General features: G+C 44.9%; 2 protein-coding genes across 2 annotated transcripts in view; both read left to right on the top strand.

Moving 5' to 3' along the window:
• LOC134285124 (uncharacterized) overlaps positions 1 to 20,412 on the top strand; it is a 225,755-nt gene that overhangs the window by 134,477 nt on the left and 70,866 nt on the right. The gene's annotated exons all lie outside the window — the stretch shown is intronic.
• The window catches only part of LOC115256060 (uncharacterized), a 35,340-nt gene that overhangs the window by 6,261 nt on the left and 8,667 nt on the right, over positions 1 to 20,412 (top strand). The window contains exon 2 of the mRNA XM_029854306.2: positions 8,398 to 8,708. Coding sequence (XP_029710166.1) covers positions 8,398 to 8,708 — 311 coding nt within the window. The remainder of the gene's footprint in view (positions 1 to 8,397; positions 8,709 to 20,412) is intronic.

Below are 20,412 nucleotides of genomic sequence, written 5' to 3'. Positions count from 1 at the left end.
CACCCCACGGTTCACATTGGCACTCTGACAGAGACGCCTTTTTGCTTGTCCTAGCTCTTTAGCGCGACTTTAGCAGCGGCAAACACTACCCGCCATTCATTTCGCTCTTCCTCAGTTTGTGCTCACTGCATTTACCGCCTAGCCTGTAGGCAGGCGCGGCGCAGGTCCGCAGTCGCTTGAGTCCACCAGTAAGCCGATGGTCTCCCATTTTTAGGGTGAACTCGCCAAGGCACGCATGCGAGAGCACCGCTACCAGCTCGCCCCCGTTTAGACCGAGTAGGTTTCATTCACGGTGGAGCGCCTCCATAAATACCGTGTCGTTGAAATATGATGTCTTCCACCTACGAGGGCTAGCCTTAGACTAGTCGGCTCTTCCTCTACCCGCAGCCTACTGTTGTTGTAGTCGATACTGTAGGGATCGTCTACTCTGCAGTTAAAATTTCTTGTTAGACCAGGACTACAAAAGGTAACGTCATCGACTCCGCGCTGTTTCGGCTTAAGGTACTTTTGGTACCTACAGACATTTGCCAAACCGACATCTAGCATGCCTGTAACAGAATCTGACCCCGCTGGCCAGTGAAACAGCTTCCCAATTCTACGGCGCAGACATTGAATTCATCCGCTATTACCACTAGTCTTCGCCCTGTTAGCACGGTCGTCATACATTTCATCATCTGCCTGAACTGCTCGATTGGCCTCCGCGGAGGCGCATAACAGCTACAGAAGAAGACCCCGTTAACTTTGGCGACAACGGAGCTCTCGTAGACACCAACTCCTGGACGGGGTATTTACCCGTCGTCCATATCGCTGCCGTTTTTCCGGACCCATCCACGACCCAAATGCCGTTACCGGTGGTCGATATGATGGCGATTTCCGTCCCCCACTCAGAAACCGCCTGATAAAGCATTTGCTGAGCTGCGTCACAGTGATTCAGGTTCAGCTGCGTTACCTGCACTGTGATTTGTTTACTGCGGCTTTCTTGCACCTTGGACCACCCGTTGGTTGCCTGTTGTTCATGGATTTCCCGGTACAGATCAGACAAATGTGTGGACTCATGCAGCCTTGTGCCTTACGGCCTTCGGCGCCGCATCTCCTACACAGTTTCCTCCTGTCGAGAGTTTTTGCGGTCTCATTATTTGTGTGCTGGTTGCAGACACCTGAAACAGACCTCCGGTGGCTCGTGGAATCTCAGATGACATACGCACCAGCCAACCTTGATCCTCCCTACTTTAACAGACTTATTTACGTTCGCTACAGGTAGCTATACCAAGGCTACCTGTGCCCCTACCAGCCCTTTCCGTAGACGGATGGCTCCGGTGGCCACTTGCACCTCGCACTGTTGCCGCAGTGCCGTGACAAGCTCTTCCGCTTAAGTGATCTCATCTAGGTTCTTCACCTTCAGAGTCGTCTCCGCTGTAAGAGCTCTCACCTCGACCTCTTCGTAAAAGACCTCTTCCGCCAGACTTTTGTAGACGGTGCCCTTGTGTTCCTTGTTGCGCTTGAGCTCTATGTTCTTTTCACCTGTACGAACTCGTCGAATACTGCGTACGTCGGCTATTAGATCCAACTACTGTACATACAGGGTGTTAGGTTCGTGAGTGCAAACTTTTTAAAGGGTATTAGAGGACCATAAATGGTGAAAAACATTGTTCTACGCATATTGTCAAATCTCAACCGTTAAGTAGTTATTGAACTTCCCATGTTTTTGACTCTTATTGCCATAACTGGCTATAACTTAAAAAGGGCAAAATTATCGCAGTTTTTTTACACTTATTCGAAAGATTATTGAATTTACTATCAAATGGCATCTTTGAATCTATTGGTTTAGTTAAATAACTATGTTTTCTAGAGCAAAATAGCTCAAAATAGTGTGTTTAAATTTGTTTTTGTCAATTATCTTTGAAACATGCGTAATGAATTAAAATTCTTTCTTAGGCAAAGTTGTGGCCCCTGTTTCACTCTACAATTCGTTTTTTGATACCAAACTTCTAGCTCTTATCGTTTTCTTGCAATTTCGATTTAAATGTGCAGCACAGTGCGCAAAACCGTGATTACCTTGACAGTTGCAAATTTATGATCTGAAATGCGATGTTTAAATCGAAATTGCAAGAAAACGATAAGAGCAATAACTTTGATGTCAAAAAATGAATTGTAGAGTGGAACAGGGACCACAACTTTGCCTAAGAAAGAATTTTAAATTATTACGCATTTTTCAAAGATAATTGACAAAAACAAATTAAAACACACTACTTTTGAGATATTTGCTCTAGAAAACTTAGTTATTTAACTAAACCAATCGATTCAAAGATGCCATTTGATAGTAAATTCAATAATCTTTCGAATAAGGGTAAAAAAACTGCAATAAGTTTGACCATTTTAAAGTTATAACCAGTTATGGCAATAAGAGTCAAAAACATGGGAAGTTCAATAACTACGTAACGGTTGAGATTTGACCATATGCGTAGAACAATTGTTTTCACCATTTATAATCCTCTATCACCATTTAAAAAGCTTGCACTCAGGAACCTAACACTCTGTATAACTGAAAGGGTTTGGTTGTGTTTACATCCAACGGTTTGGTCTTGTTGGTAAGACCTGTTGCCGGGGTGCGGTCGAGAAGATCATAGATAAATATGGTTTATGGTATCGTTCATATCATACGACAGTTATTCGTAGAATAATAACGATAGATACAATAATAATTTAATGATTGAATGATGGAAGTGTTTGAAATTAGATCATACAACACTTTTCAGAAACCATAGTATCAATGATAACGATTCACTCGATGATACCTTAATAATTTTTAATAATTCATCCTGCATTATTTTCCTGGCCGCACTTAATGCAGGATACTTTTTTACTGAAATTAGCGTGTATGGTCGTAATAAAAACGTTGTCATGGTAATATTCGGACACCTACCTTGCAATCTTGATCATGGATGGCGAATTTTAGCAAAATATATGTCTAGAAATCGATTCCTAAACACCAATGAATGGGGCGTATTCCCGTGTATACATATTCTGCAGCGCTCGCTCCAGCATCGCCGCACCGTTCATGGGCATCGGCTCTCCCTAGGGTTGAAGTTGCGTCAATTCGCCGGGAAGAATATTTCCATCTTGGGGGTGGAAGCACAGGTAAAATATTATCTCCTGGGCGCCCATTAAAAACACCACCCCCGGCGAAGACTGGCGCTCGAGCCTAGCTATTTAGCACTGTAGTTGGAGGAAATGCCAATGCAGAACCCGTAGCTTCCGGGAAGGTAAGCCCAGCTCCCTGGGTTAGTGGGTTGGTGTCAGGCCCTGCGAGCCAGCCGTAAAAATGACTAGCACCGGAAAATCAACAAGAGAAGAATGCGAACCGATACCAATGGCGACGACCACAGCGACGAAAAGGGACTTGCGATTGGAAGCTCGGTACGTGGAACTGCAGATCTCTCAACTTCATCGGGAGCACCCGCATACTCGCCGATATACTGAAGGACCGCGGGTTCGGAATCGTAGCGCTGCAGGAGGTGTGTTGGACAGGATCTATGGTGCGAACGTTTAGAGGTAATCATACCATCTACCAGAGTTGCGGCAACACACGTGAGCTGGGAACAGCTTTTATAGTGATGGGCGACATGCAGAGGCGCGTGATCGGTTGGTGGCCGATCGACGAAAGAATGTGCAGGTTGAGGATCAAGGGCCGATTCTTCAACATTAGCATAATAAACGTGCACAGCCCTCACTCCGGAAGCACTGATGATGACAAAGACGCATTTTACGCGCAGCTCGAACGCGAGTACGATCGCTGCCCAAACCACGACGTCAAGATCATCATAGGGGATCTAAACGCTCAGGTAGGCCAGGAGGAGGAATTCAGACCGACGATTGGAAAGTTCAGCGCCCACCAGCTGACGAACGAAAATGGCCTATGCCTCATCGATTTCGCCGCCTCCAAGAACATGGCCATTCGTAGCACCTTCTTCCAGCACAGCCTCCCGTATCGTTACACCTGGAGATCACCACAACAAACGGAATCGCAAATCGACCACGTTCTGATTGATGGACGGCACTTCTCCGACATTATCGACGTCAGGACCTATCGTGGCGCTAATATCGACTCCGATCACTACCTGGTGATGGTTAAACTGCGCCCAAAACTCTCCGTTATAAACAACGTACATTACCGGCGGCCGCCCCGGTACGATCTAGAGCGACTGAAGCAACCGGATGTCGCCACCGCATACGCGCAGAATCTCGAGGCAGCGTTGCCGGACGAGGGTGTGCTCGATGTGGCCCCTCTAGAGGACTGCTGGAGTACAGTGAAAGCAGCCATCAACAACGCAGCCGAGAGCACTATCGGGTACGTAGAACGGAGTCGACGAAACGATTGGTTCGACGAGGAGTGTAGAGCGGTTCTGGAGGAGAAGGATGCAGCGCGGGCGGTAATGCTGCAGCATGGAACCCGACAGAATGTGGAGCGATACAGACACAAGCGGAAGCAGCAGACCCGTCTCTTCCGGAAGAAAAAGCGCCGCCTGGAAGAAGCGGAGTGCGAGGAAATGGAACTGCTGTGCCATTCACAGGAAACACGCAAGTTCTACCAGAAGCTCAACGCATCCCGCAAAGGCTACGTGCCGCAAGCCGAAATATGCAGGGATAAGGAAGGGAGCCTCCTGACGGACAAACGTGAGGTAATCGAAAGGTGGAAGCAGCACTTCGACGAGCACCTGAATGGCGAAGAGAATGTAGGCACGGAGGATCAAGGCAGCGGAGGAAATGACTATGTTGGTGCAGCAGAGGACGGGAACGAACCAACTCCCACGCTGAGGGAAGTTAAGGATGCCATCCACCAGCTCAAAAACAACAAAGCGGCTGGTAAGGACAGTATCGCAGCAGAACTCATCAAGATGGGCCCGGAAAAGTTGGCCACCTGTCTGCACCAGTTAGTAGTCAAGATCTGGGAAACCGAACAGCTACCGGAGGAGTGGAAGGAAGGGATAATCTGTCCCATCCACAAGAAAGGCGACAAGTTAATGTGTGAGAACTTTCGAGCGATCACCGTTTTGAATGCCGCCTACAAAGTGCTATTCCAGATCATCTTCCGTCGTCTTTCACCTAAAGTAAATGAGTTCGTGGGAAGTTACCAAGCCGGTTTCATCGACGGCCGGTCGACAACGGACCAGATCTTCACCGTACGGCAAATCCTCCAGAAATGCCGTGAATACCAGGTCCCAACGCATCACCTGTTCATCGACTTCAAAGCGGCATACGACAGTATCGACCGCACAGAGCTATGGAAAATTATGGACGAGAACAGCTTTCCCGGGAAGCTGACTAGACTGATAAGAGCAACGATGGACGGTGTGCAGAACAGCGTAAGGATTTCGGGTGAGCTATCCAGTTCATTTGAATCTCGACGGGGACTACGACAAGGTGACGGACTTTCCTGCCTACTATTCAACATCGCCCTGGAAGGTGTTATGCGACGAGCCGGGCTCAACAGCCGAGGTACGATCTTCACGAAATCCAGCCAATTTGTATGTTTTGCGGATGACATGGATATTATAGCCAGAACATTTGGAACGGTGGCAGAACAGTACACCCGCCTGAAATGTGAAGCAGCAAAGGTCGGACTGGTGGTGAATGCGGCTAAGACAAAGTATATGCTGGTAGGTGGGACTGAGCGAGACAGGACAAGCCTTGGCAGCAATGTTACGATAGACGGGGATACTTTCGAGGTGGTAGAAGAATTCGTCTACCTCGGATCCTTGCTAACGGCTGACAATAACGTGAGCCGTGAAATACGAAGGCGCATCATCAGTGGAAGTCGTGCCTACTATGGGCTCCAGAAGAAACTGCGGTCAAAAAAGATTCACCCCCGCACCAAATGTACCATGTACAAGACGTTAATAAGACCGGTGGTTCTCTACGGACACGAGACATGGACGATGCTCGAGGAGGACCTGCAAGCACTCGGAGTTTTCGAGCGACGGGTGCTAAGAACGATCTTCGGCGGTGTGCAGGAGAACGGTGTGTGGCGGAGAAGGATGAACCACGAGCTCGCTGCACTTTACGGCGAACACAGTATCCAGAAAGTGGCCAAAGCTGGAAGGATACGGTGGGCAGGGCATGTTGCAAGAATGCCGGACAACAACCCTGCAAAGTTGGTGTTTGCTAACCATCCGGTTGGTACAAGAAGGCGTGGAGCGCAGAGAGCACGATGGGCGGACCAGGTGGAGCGTGATCTGGCGAGTGTTGGGCGTGACCGAGGATGGAGAGCTGCAGCTGCAAATCGAGTATTATAGCGGCAAATTGTTGATTCAGTATTATCATGAATTTGATGTGAACTAAATAAATGAATGAATGAAATATTTCCATCTGTGCAAATCATCTTCCATTGAAAGATTTGCTAATTCTTTCCAATTTCACAGTTTTCCTCGACAGCCAGACAAATAATGGCAAACGACTCTTCATGTATCAGTTTTATTATTGATCACTTTAGGCACTTCTTTATTTGTCACTTGTTTTTGAATTTGTTTTAACTCCAATTTCGTTTTCCGAACTTTATTGGCTTTAAATCACCCGCGAGCACTGGTTCACTTTAGCCTCAAACAACGCGCGACTAGTAAAAAACGATCCCGGTAACCGCATCAGTTCAATTCCCGTGTTCTAACAAAACAAATAAATAACAAATCAATTCGATACAACGATTCACGTAATGGTTCATGGAATCGATCAAAACTGCAGGGGTGTAAACCTTTTTTCTTGTCGAAAAAACAGAGTTGATGAAATATTTCCGTTTTGTTTTTATTATTCACTGTATCATAAAATTTATGATTCAGTGATTATAACATGAATAATTCACCAAAAATTTTGTTCGAGAAAAAAGGCATTTTTGAATGGTAACGATACTTAACAACCCATTCAGTCTATCATTGAAACTCTGAAAACGATAACTGCTATCATCAATATGATACGTTGTATGATTGATTTATGATCCTGTGAATGATAACACAAATAGTGCGAAAACGATAACCTGTGCAATTGTTGAATGATACCGTTTTATTCGGGTAAGCTTTACGTTGTTAGTAACTCTTATAACTAACTACAGGTGCGATAAATGTTTCAATTCATCTGCCGGGTGCTTGATTCAACAATTTTTTTTCGGATAGGTTTTATTTATGACCCTCGAATTGCACATTATTTCATCGATCGGTCACCAGCCAATTACACACTTTTGCGTGTCGCCCAGCAAACTGTTGACTATTTGTTGCAACCATCGTGTTACTGCTGTCTTGCTGGGATTTGATGACCATCCCCGAGGTATTCAGAAAACTGTAGTTTCTAGTTTTGCTCAGAACCTCTCACTAGTACTCGGATGACTATCACCCACCCCTAACATGAAGAATACCCAACTAACAATCACTCATTTTACAAGCACCTTTACGACGAATTGATTCAGCATGATGCTATATAACATTTGGATAATTTTCAGGCACAACCTTTGTTCGGGTTTTGTTCACACAAATTTGGAGAAACTATAAAGCATAGTGTTGTGTACCAACTGAACTGTTTGTTGTTAAATCGTTTTACAACTATATAGTAAAACTGCTATTCAGCATTAGCAAAACTAAAAAAATGCAAAATTTTTCAATTTCCACGAGAATTAATAATTGGAACTTAATGCTGTGAATACATATTGTGAAATAATAACTACACATAAATTCACCTAAATCCAGATTCGAACTCGAGACCCGTCGATTGCCAGCCGCATGCCTTCCTATCTGCGCCATCCTAGAGATGATGAATTGCAGCGCTCAAATCAAAACATAAACTTCCCGTGGTTTAATAATGATCAGACTTTGACTCCTATTCAGCAGTGGTGAATTAACACATCATTATGGTTAACAACTGAACAACAAATTAATTCAGCTGTTGTTCAGTAAAAAACACGTGTTTTTCATCATGTACTCTGAGTCAATGTATGATAAAACGAAAGCGCTTATTTGACTTGTGAAAAGCACATTATACAGATGCATGTCCTAATTTTTATATGAACTTGACAAGAAGCAGAAAAAAGTCTTGTTAAACTATGTTGTAAAGGAATTACTGCGAGTCGATTAAAAATCTTATTAAACGCTTGAAAAGTGTTTTAAATTATTATTGTTAATACCAATACGAAAAGTTGAACATAGGCTACTTTTTCAATTGAAATAGCATTTGTACAGTAATGTGTACAGCATAATTTTAGTTCTGCTATAAATACTATTATAAAGCCACTATTCACGCTTAATGTTGAAAATGTAATAAATAAACACTATTCTGCACGAATATGAGATGGAGTCACTGTTGTTGCTATATTGCAATGCGAATACATTACAAGAATCCCCCTTATTATGTCCCACCCAGATCTGCAACGACAGTGCCACACACTGCATTGAACAGCATAGATTCATTCAGCAATAGCTCGAAAACCTCATCCACACATGATGATGATGCATCGCAAGATGACGAACGGGCTCGCCTCCCTCCGAGCCGGGACTCTACGCCATGGACCACACGCATCTTGAGGGCTCTGGAGCACATGTTTCATACGCACGTTCTGCAAATTGATTTACTGAACCCTGCTGGTGGCAACGGAAAGCAGTGGATCAACAGGAAGGATGCCAACTGGTTGTGGAAATACCATCGTAAATTGAATAATCAGTCTGTGGTTGAAGGTAAGTGTGATACTGATGGTGGAATAATTTTGAAAATCTGATATGTAGAGTCTCTCACAATTGGGAAGTATTGTGATAAAGATAAAGAGTTACAAGGTAGATAATAATTACTAATCTCGTAAGTATATCACCTGAGTGATGGAGGTGCTTACTTGGAATGGCAATTGAATGACACTTGCGGTGTTTTTGGAAGTTGAAGAAAAATGATTGACATTTGTTGGCTAGAACCGGAGTTAGCATTTACCGTATTCAATTCCACGAAGTCATGACGCGCTTGAGTTTCAAACATCACTCCTACCTATTTGTCGCCATCCATCAGCAAAGCGACAAACTTGACATTAGATTGATTTTATTGCACCGCATAAACGCCATTTTGGCGACATGCTTAACATACCAACATACCTAAATCGCGGCGACATGGTAAATTATTTACGGTTCGGATGCTATTTGAACGCGCCTCAACGTTCCCCGATTCGGCGGTCGGAGGTACAAATAACCCTAACTGACATGGAAATGCAATTAACGCAAATCGTTATTATGTATTCCTAATTTGATTTTGTTACCTACCGACGAGATTGCGTTGGCACTGCTCTAGTGTTGTTTAGGTGCTACGGTGCTACTAAACGATCAATGAACGGTCAATTATGCAAGCAGCGGGAACTATGAATCCTATGACCAGTAGGCGAATTCCGGCGCACTTTTTCTTCGAAGAGAAGAAAATTTTCTTGCTGGTGGGCAATGGAAGAAAATTTCTTCTCTTCGAAGAAACTGTGCGCCGGAATTCGGCCACAGATGACGCGATGATTGCTTCGGATTGAGTAGGTTGTCGTATCGATTACGGAGCTAGCTATCTACTAGAGATCAGCAAATCATTATCGGTTGGCTTCTGGGCTGAAAAGTATACGTTCATTCAGATGGTTTATCACAGTTGAACCTGTTATACCTGTGAGAAGTGTATCATAAATAAGGTGTGAACGAGAGGTTATACAATTATTCGCTCATTGTTGAACCGATTGTGCCAACCGGATCAGTCACGAATACCAACTTTGTAGGGTTCATTTATTTATTTAGTTCAGCATCAAATTCATGATAACACTGAATCTACAAATTGTCACCATAATACTCGATTTGCAGCTGCAGCTCTCCAATGTCGCGTCGGTCACGCCCAACGCTCGCCAGATCACGTTCCACCTGGTCCACATATCGTGCTCTCTGCGCTTCACGCCTTCTTGTACCAACCGGATGGTTAGCAAACACCACCTTTGCAGGGTTGTTGCCCGGCATCGCAACATGCCCTGCCCACCGTATCCGTCCAGCTTTAGCCACTTTCAGGATGCTGGGTTCGCCGTAAAGTGCAGCGGGCTCGGGGTTCATCCTTCTTCGCCACACACCGTTCTCCTACACGCCGCCGAAGATAGTCCTTTGCACGCGTCGCTCTAAAACTCCGAGTGTTTGCAGGTCCTCCTCGTGCATGGTCCATGTCTCGTGTCCGTAAAGGACCACCGGTCTTATTAGTGTTTTGTACATGGTGCATTTGGTGAGTGGGTGAATCTTTTTAGATCACAGCTTCTTCTGGAACCCGTAGTAGGTCCGACTTCTGCTGATGATGCGCCTCCGAATTTCACGGCTCACGTTGTTGTCAGCCGTGGGTATTCCGAAGGTCCCGAAGTCGATCGTTACATTACTACCCAGACGAATCCAGCCGTGTGCGGTTCCGCCTACCAGTATGTACTTTGTTTTTGAGGCATTCGCCACCATTCAGACAGACCTTTGCTGCTTCGCGTTTCAGGTGCGTGCACAGTTTTGCCACCGTTCCAAATGTTCTGACGATAATGTGCACGGCGTTCGCAAAGCACACAAATTGACCGGATTGTGTAAAAATCGTTCCTTGACTGTTGAGTCCGGCTCGTCGCATCACACCTTCCAGAGCAATGTTGAAGAGTAGACATGAGTGTCCATCACCTTGTCGTAGTCTCAGGCGAGATTCGAATGACCTGGATTGTTTACCCGATACCCTTACGCAGTTTTGCACACCGTCCATCGTTGCTTTAATTAGTCTAGTCAGCTTCCCAGGAAAGCCGTTTTCGTCCATGATTCTCCATAGCTCTGCGCGGTCGATACTGTCGTATGCCGCCTTGAAGTCGATGAACAGGTGATGCGTTGGGACCTGGTATTCACAGCATTTCTGGAAGATTTGCCGTACGGTGAAGATCTGGTCCGTTGTCGATCGGCCGTCGATGAAGCCGGCTTGATAACTGTAACTAATGGGCGATCCCTGCCCAGCGAGACCCCCAGTGAGACCCCCCTCCTTCAACTGCCTCAGGGTCGGCGTACGCGCTTGACTATCGCGGCCAAGGAAACACTTAAACACTTTACGATACACAAACCCACTTTATTTTCAACATTCCCACTACAGGTACCTTTATTGATTGCTCTTTCTCCCACTTTCTTACTAGCTATCTCCTACCTCTTTCTTGCTACTTCTTAACTCTAAGCAGGGCCCCTTTCTTCTTGCTCCGCTACTACACCTTCTCCTTCGTCCTTCCTTTGGTATCCTCCTTTGCTGTCGCCTTTCGTTGGATTGGACGGCCGTTCGATGTAGTCCGAGTCGCGACTTTTGGCGTGGCGCGTGAACTCTAGGACACTTTCACAATGGCCGCCTGGATATACGGGGTGTAGCTCACGGCGGTCTATTCGGTCGACGGAGCGGCGCTTTGGACATCTGGGCCAACTCCGGACCACGGTCGGTTCTTACAGGGACTTGGTTGCTCGGGTCCCTTTGGGCACTCACAGGTAAGTACTGGGCTATTTTAAAACTATAGCACAGGTAAGTACTAGGCTTTTAAAACTGTAGTACAGGGGTCCTGTAGGGGGGATTTTGACAATTAAGGATGGGCTTGGTCAGAATTAACGTAGGCCTTGGGTTACCTGGATGCTTTTTCCCAATCGCTTCTTCCAAGGTCGCACGACTTGTAACAAAGTCACTTTCTTAAATTTGGTTAAATCACTTTTGGATAAGCTTTGCAGACTCACGTCTTCACTTCTCGAGAATTGCAACGTAATTGTCCTGGTTTAGCGATGGCGGTTCATTCTCCAAGCCTTAGACCGTGCTGTAATCTACCCATGGTTTTCGCCCCATCATGGCCCCCTTTACACCACCCACAATGGCCGCCCAACATGTCCTTCTGCGACGCCTGGTGGTGAGTAGCGGAACTCATAGCTGCGATACATCACAGTGGGTGTTGGGTAGTGTACAAGTTCAGGCATTTAAGGACTTCCTTGTTTTGACACAACAATACAACGAAACACAAAATCACGAAAATCTCACAAATCTTGGACACTTCAACACACCACTGGTTACATAACTTCCCACGAACTCATTCGATTTAGGTTGCAGACGACTGAAGATGGGATAGCACTTTGTAGGCAGCATTCAACATCAGTGGGTCGGCTACTGTAGCATTCAACATACGATCGCTCTGAAGTTCTCACATTCCAAATGGTCGCCTTTCTTGTGAATGCGGCAGATTACCCCTTCCTTCCACTCCTCCGGTAGCTGTTCGGTTTCCCAGATCCTGACTATCAGCCGGTGCAGACAGATGGCCAACTTTTCTGGGCCCATCTTGATGAGTTCAGCTGCGATACCATCCTTACCAGCTGCTTTGTTGGTTTTGAGCTGGTGAATGGCATCCTTAACTTCCTTCAGCGTGGGAGTTGGTTCATTTCCGTCCTCTGCTGCACTGACATCATCGTTTTCTTTATCGCCGTAGTTCCCCGTGCCTACGTTCTCCGCGCCATTCAGGTGCTGATCGAAGTTCTGCTTCCACCTTTCGATCACCTCACGACCTCACGTCCGTCCGTTAAGAGGCCTCCGTCCTTATCCCTGCACATTTCTGCTCGCGGCACGAAGCCTTTGTGGGATGCGTTGAGCTTCTGGTAGAGCTTCCGTGTTTCTTGGGAACGGCACAGCAGCTTCGCACTCCGCCTCTTCTAGGCAGCGCCTTTTCTCCCGAAAGAGGCGGATTTGCTGCTTCCGCTTCTGTTTGTAACGTTCCACCTTCTGTTGTGTCCCTTGTTGCAGCATTACCGCCCTCGCTGCGTTCTTCTCCTCCAAAACCGTTCTGCACTCTTCGTCGAACCATTCGTTCCGTCGATTCCGTTCCACGTACCCGTTGGTGCTCTCGGCTGCGTTGTTAATGGCTGCTTTCGCTGTACTTAAGCAGCCCTCTGGAGGGGCCTCATCGAGCTCACCCTTTTCTGGCAACGCGGCCTCGAAATTCTGCGTGTATGCTGAGGCGACATCTGGTTGTTTTAGTCGCTCAAGGTTGTACCGTGACGATCGCCGGTACCGTACATTGTGGATGACGGAGAGTTTTGGGTGCAGTTTGGCTCTGACGCACGATAGGCTCTGACGTCGATAATGTCGGAGGAGTGCCGTCCTTCAATCAGGACGTGGTCGATTTGGGATTCCGTCTGCTGTGGTGATCTCCAGGTGTAACGATTAGGGAGGCTGTGCTGAAAATAGGTGCTACGTATGGCTTGGCCATGCTCTTAGAGGCGGCGAAATCGATTAGTCATAGGCCGTTTTCGTTCGTCTGCTGGTGCTTGCTGAACTTTTCAATTTTTGGTCTAAATCCGGCCTCCTGGTCAACCTTGACATTGTGTTTTGGGCAGCTATCGTACTCGCGTTCGAGTTGCTCGTAGAATCCGTCCTTGTCATCATCAGTGATTCCGGAGTGTGGGTTGTGCACGTTAATTATGCTTAAGTTGAAGCGTTTTTTATCAGTTCTTGAATAATTTTGTGATTGCAAACCTGTGAGTTTTTTTTTTAATTTTTTTTTATTCCTAACCACTTAACCTATTTTACAGCTCTTTTGTCCACAAGGACACTACGTGAGCGATTCCAATAGGCGGTTGCACTTACACTTTGTATAGCGCCTAAATGCTGCTTTCACTTTTCTACCCTGTCCTTAGTAGAATGATGAACACGATGATGAAATGATGTATGGCTGTTGTTCCTTTTCCAGTCCGATCCGGGTTTGTTTGAGCCATGAGAGCTCAAAAGAGGGTCAAGTGCCAGCCGCTCTCGGGGGGAAGAGCGACGGACGAAGTGCCGTGGGTGGGATCGAACCCATGACCATCCGCTTATGAAGCGAACGTGTAGCCACTGCCGACCTATAAGTTATAAGTTATTTAGTTACAATCAATAATTTGGCAATTTTGCTAAGTTCAGTGGCTCCCAACCTACGGTCATGGGCCAAGCGAATATGTCGAGAACCGAAGATGTGATGATCAAGTAAAAAGGTTAACTAAATGTAATCTTCTGAGTCCGCTCTTTAAGTGAAATCCGAACTTTTGGTTGCTTCGGGCTTATTTTCAATTCACGCCTTGCGGAGCACTGATTGCAATATGGTTGTGTTGCAAAACTCAGTGGTTTCCAATCTGCGTTTACGAGCCATAAGAAATTTGCAAGCACCAAAAGTGCTAAGAGAAACATGTTCTTCGGATTGTTCATCTCAAGAAGGAGTATTTTCAATATAGATGTGTAGCAAATATCAGTGGTTTTTAAGTTATGGTCACGGGCCTCGCGAATTCATCAAGAACCGAAAGTATGACAACGAAATGAAAATATTTTCCGGGACGTTCAGGAGGTTTCATGAAGTTGCAAGGGTTCTGAGGGGGTCTCAGTAGCATTTCAGAGGAACTCAGTGTCATTTCAAGGGGGCTTCAAGCCAAGCGAAGTTCTAGGGCACGGGTTCCCAACCGGTGGTCCGCGGCCCCCTGGGGGGTCGTGAAGCAAGTCCAGGGGGGCCGCGATGTTACCAAAAAAAATAATTTTTTATTCTATGTTGTGCAAATTATACTAATTTTTAATTTTGTATACCACCACCCCCAAAAGCCACAATTTGAAGAACAAATTTTCAGTATAAAACGCCTTCAGAAGAAAAAAATTTTCGGCTGCGCCACTATTTTTCAGCTATGATTCAAATTTAATATTCATGACATCATTGTTTACGAATTGTGAGTGACGAATGAAAAAAAAAAACATATCATTGATCGTCGAAAATCCCTCCCACAGTAGATTTCTGGCTACGTAACTGTATCCAAAAAACAATCGGTTTCGTTCATTTAAATCATTTTTTTTCCTTTTTTTTTGGGACCCAGATGTTTTGACAATCCTCAAAGGGGGTCGTCACCTAAAAAAGGTTGGGAACCCTTGTTCTAGGGGATCTCAGAAGTAATTCAGGGAGTCTCAGGGAGTTCCAGGGTGTCACTGAGGCATTTCAGGTGGTCTAAGGAGTGTTTCAGGGGTTCTCAAAGGGTTTCAACAGCGACTGCAGGGGTCTCGAAGGCGTTCCAGCAGTTTGAGACGCAGAATCTTAAAAACATTCACATCTTCTTCTCGGACTTTCGGTTCTTGCAAATTCAGCATGGCCCATGATCATTGTAGTAATTGCATCTTGAGACGCAGAATCTGAATACCATTTTTTTTATTCTTATGGCACCCTAGATTCTTGAGAAATTGACATGGCCCGTGATCCAGATTGGAATCCTCTGTACTTTACAACAATACGTTATAACAATTAGTGCTCCTTGAGATGTAGAATCCAAAAAGTATTCATACTTTCTCCTCGGACTTTATGTAGCATTTATTTATTTATTTATTTATTATAAACCATCTGGCTACATAGTCTTAATGAATAAAATCCTAAGATTCACACAACAAAAACAAGTTGTAAAATGGAAGAACGACTTATCTTATTTTTAAAACGCACTAATGTCTCTCCAAAGTCAAACATGCTCTCTACCAACGTAAACGTTCGAACCATTGATGTCATCGGTTCATTAGAACCGTACGTAGTTTGGTGAAACCTGCACTGTAGCAATGACCAATTCCGGAGAGATCGTTGTGGAGCACGAATATCTAGCATTGACAACAAACGAGGAGAATCAATGTCATTCACCAGCAGTTTAGCTACAAACATCGCTTGTTGTATTTTCCGCCTTTTCGCAAGGGTGTCCATGCTAAGCAGTCTGCATCTATCTGGATATGCTGGAAGGTTTAGTGGATCACGTTAAGGTAAATGTCGTAGAGCCAATCGGATGAATCTACGCTGAACTCGTTCAATCCTTAGAGTCCAAGTAACATCATTCGGCGTCCAAACAACAGATGCGGTTTCGAGAATCGGTCGTACCAGCGCACAGTACAATGACTTCAAGCAGTGAGGATCAGTGAAGTCCTTGGCGATTTTTGCAATGAAGCCCAACTGACGATTTGCCTTGGCTATTATCGATGAATAGTGATTGTTAAACGTCAATTTCGGATCCAGTGTCACTCCTAAATCTGTTATTCCTTCCACCCGTTGAAGAATGGTTCCATTGATATGGTAATCAAACCGAAACGGATGTTTCAAACGATGAAATGTCGTTACGGAGCACTTCGGAATGCTGATAATTAATTTGTTCAGGTGACACCACTCAACAAACTGATCGATAAAATTTTGCAGACGATGACTGTCCTCTATTGATCGAATCACCAAATAGATTTTCAGATCATCAGCATAGATAAGCCGGCAGTTTACACCTAATTTCGAAGCGACATCGTTGAAAAACAAAACAAACAGCAAGGGGCCCAAATTACTTCCTTGGGGAACACCCGATGAGCTGCAGAATGTCGACGACACGCAGGAATCAATTTTAACACGAAGTTGTCTCCCGGTCAGATAAGAGGCGAGCCACGATACAAGCTTGTTGGATGCACCCAAACGAAATAACTTGGCCAGTAGAATGTTGTGATCAATTTTGTCAAAGGCCGCCTTCAGATCCGTGTATATAACATCAACCTGAGCGTGGTCCTGCATAGCAGTTAAGCAGGTGTTGGTAAAGATGAGCAAATTCGTAGCAACAGATCTTCCAGGCATAAACCCATGCTGATCAGTTGAAATGTAGTGTTTCGACTTACTAAGAAGAACTTCACTGACGATGATTTCGAAGAGCTTCGATACGGCTGACAAGCTGGTTATTCCTCGGTAGTTCTTAAAATTTCTTCTATCACCTTTTTTGAATACGGGGAACATAAAGGATTGCTTCCAGATCTCCGGAAACACGCCATCATTGAGGGACCTGGTGAAAATGACAGATAGCGGCTCGGCCAGAACGGCTACACAACGACACAGCGATACCGATGGAATGCCATCAGGGCCTGCAGAAAGCGAACTTTTCAATTTTTTTGCGCCGGCGATAACCATGGCAGGAGTAACTGTGAAAGGAGTTAGACTTATAAAATCCAACGGAACACCTGAGGAGGCAGATTCAGCGTGACTTTCAGAAGCAGGAGATTGGTCGAACACAGAAGCAAAGAACTTAACGAACAGTTCGCAACACTCCGCAGATGCCACAGTGCTACAGTGCTGCATTCAAACTCCGATACGTATTGCTAGCATGCTGAAAATTAAGCTTACTTTCAGCAGATTTTTGTGTACGATGTTTTCGTTGGCAAGCATTTTTCTCTCGTTTTAGTTTCCGAAGTAATGGGGTACTCCAGGCTGGCGTGAAGGGTCGTCTACGGAGAGGAACGTGTGTTTGCAACCATCGATGAACTACAGAACAGAAATTCTCCGCCATTTCATCGACATTTCGACAAGTGTTCAAACAGTTCCAGTCAAACGATGATGATGATGATGATGATGATTGTGTACCCACCATCAGCGCAAGGATTACCTATGACTGCAGAGTCATACCGGAATGGAATGATCTACCTGATGGTTTGTTGTAGCAGGGTAAGCTAAATTCACTGGAGACCTTCGGAAAACAACATGATAATTGTTATCTCGTGACAAAGTCTGGCCACCCCACGAACATTTGCCCGGAAACCAGTTCATTTAACTTCCTTAGGCTTCCTTCCTCCGAAATCCCCATATATGTCATGTTCAAATATAAAAAGTAATAAGGAACGAACTCACCGGGTAATCCTGACCAGCTGGTTTTCTATGTTTGGCTTTGGTCTCAGCATGCAAACGGTCCAACCATATTAAATGTGCACTCGTTCACACCGCTCGTTGATTCTCCGATCGTCCATCGAAGAATCCGAAAAAAATACATAAGCGAGAATACCCGACGCACTGAAAAACAATCTCTTGGATACTAGCATTTCCGAACTCGGAATAACGACGAACACGAGCACCACGATGCGGGCAATGTGGTCTCTTGCCACCGAGCCATCGTCGATTGTTTACACAAAGTGCGAACAAAAAACACAAAGAAATATACGAAAACGCGGGAACGACGAAATGCGGCATGTTTCAGCCTCCGCGCCCTGCTTGTCACTGACGACCGACGACCGTTCACTCTTCCATCAGCGTTCCACCCAAGTACGAACGAAAACACAAAGAAAAATACGAAAACGCGGTAAAGACGAAATGCGGCGTGTTTCAGCCTCCGCGCCCTGCTTGTCACTTCAAACAGTTCCAGTCAAACGAAGTCAAAAAGTCCAGAAGAGCGTTGTAGTCAATCTTGTTGAAATCAGGAACCGCTTCATCAGCAACATGAAACGAGTCGTCGTTCGGTCGTTCACTCTCACGTTGAACAGCAAGCAGCATTTCTAGCGGCGGATGAGGCAGGTCGATTGGTAACAACGGAACTGCAGCCTCACTATCGATAAGGTTGCAGTTGCTCGATCGAAATATAAGGTCCAGAGTACGACCGATGGAATTGCGATGAAAATTTGCTTGGGTGAAGTTCAGAAAGTCCATACCGTCGATCAACGCGGCACTCGCAGGAGATACAGATGAGTTTCCAGTTAGCTGTGCATCACCATCGTCGGTCCTTAACCACTGAAGTTGGGGCTGATTGTAATCACCACATATCAAAGCCTGGTCATCATAGGATGCGCGATCACAAAGTTCACGAACGGAGGCAACATGCTCCTCGATCAAATTCACGTTACGACTGTGGTCTGGTGGGATATACACAGCACCAAGCAATAGGCGATTTCGACCAATGGCAACATCTACAAACACTTGTTCTAAAATTTCACCGCGACGCGTGCGGATCTGAGCACTGGCATAACGACGATCAACTGCTATCAGCACACCACCAAAGCTCGTCTTGTCACTATTTATGCTGCTACGGTCGCAACGAAAGACGGTGAACGACTGTCCAAATAATTGTAGGGAGTCGATACAGTCATTTAGTCCGGTCTCCGTCAGCATGCTGATGTCGTAATTGCAGTCCATCACATTCAACAGCAGGTCGTCAATCTTAGTCCTGGTACCTCGAACATTCTGGTAATACACGTTCAAACAGATGGCGTCGGAGCTTGTCTGTGATGGGAACCCTAAGGTTCCCACCGTCCGAAGCACAACGCTTTAAATTGGTGTTTGGTTGATGTCCGCTGCTCTGAACGACGGGCGTCGAACGTTTTTTGATTGGTCCATAAATTCCCTGAACACCAGACCATCTAGCCAAGTTGAAGACTGCAGCGCTTGTTCTCGCATCGACGGGTCCAGGCCAATCTTAAATGAAACGAACGACATCTTCGAGACATCGAGCATTAAATCAGCATGGCCCGTGACCACAGCTTGAGAACCACTGAGTTTTACAAACTCACTTTTTTGTAATAATTGCTTCTTGAGACGCAGAATCTGAATACCATTTTCACTTCTTCATCGCACTTTAGATCCTCGAGGAATTAACATGACCCGCGAACTCAGACTGGGTCGTCGCAGAAAAGTGAGCGTAAATTGTGGTTTTAGTGTATACAACTGTTTTGATTATTGGAAACGCAGTCTTATTAATTGAAAACCGACGTTTCGGCGCAGGTATGGCGCCTTCTTCAGAGGAAACTGTAATTATTATTAGTTTCATTACAATATTTTTCAGCATACACGCAGACAAATAAATTGTAAACACAATTAAAGTCTAGTTCAAATCAACCAGTTTTTCAGTTTACTATAGCGACAAACTAATTTCAAGTTTAAACTGAACTGTTCCATTGTTTGATAATACAAATATTTTCATTTGTCGAAATTTTTTACTACAAGTTTTATAACTTTTGGAACTTTTATCTGATTTCACTCAAAATTTCAGCAAATTACTTTCGATATATAATCAAATCACCGTAAACATTTTACCAGATTTGATCGACGTATAAAAAGATGTATGCATTTGAATAAAACAAAAATATGATGAAAAAATCTGTACGGACAATTGTTTGATAAACTGTACATTGCCACGATTTAGAGACGAAAATGTTGAACTGGTTAAACTGTGGAGTCATTTTCAAAAACGGTAGAACAAATGGCAATTTTCCCGCCAATCTACAAAATTGTTGAATTGATGTCATTCTTCTTAATCCTGTATAGAATAGTAGTGGCTACATAATTATTAAACACATTGTAGAATGCCTTCAATCTCTGTATAATATAGACATACAGTTTGTTTTCAACACAGTCCTTAGCTGAAAGTGTAAAATGACGAGACAACCTCATAAAAGATGCAACATCGATTATGCAACAGTGAAGTGATCTCTGCTGAAACGTGCCCTGGCAATCTTCTCCTGTTATGAATAGTCATTGTGCTTGTTGAACAGATTGCCCCATCTACCTTCCTGCACCTCAAGACGAGAGATTATCCATCAAAGATGACGACCTGCTACATATTATTCCCGCTGCAAAATACTACTCATGAAAATCTCATCTGTTCT

The sequence above is a fragment of the Aedes albopictus genome, chromosome 1, assembly GCF_035046485.1.
Source record: "Aedes albopictus strain Foshan chromosome 1, AalbF5, whole genome shotgun sequence".
NCBI classification, from domain to species: domain Eukaryota; kingdom Metazoa; phylum Arthropoda; class Insecta; order Diptera; family Culicidae; genus Aedes; species Aedes albopictus.
Note: the sequence above shows the minus strand (reverse complement) of the source record. Positions and strands in the feature narration are given on the sequence as shown.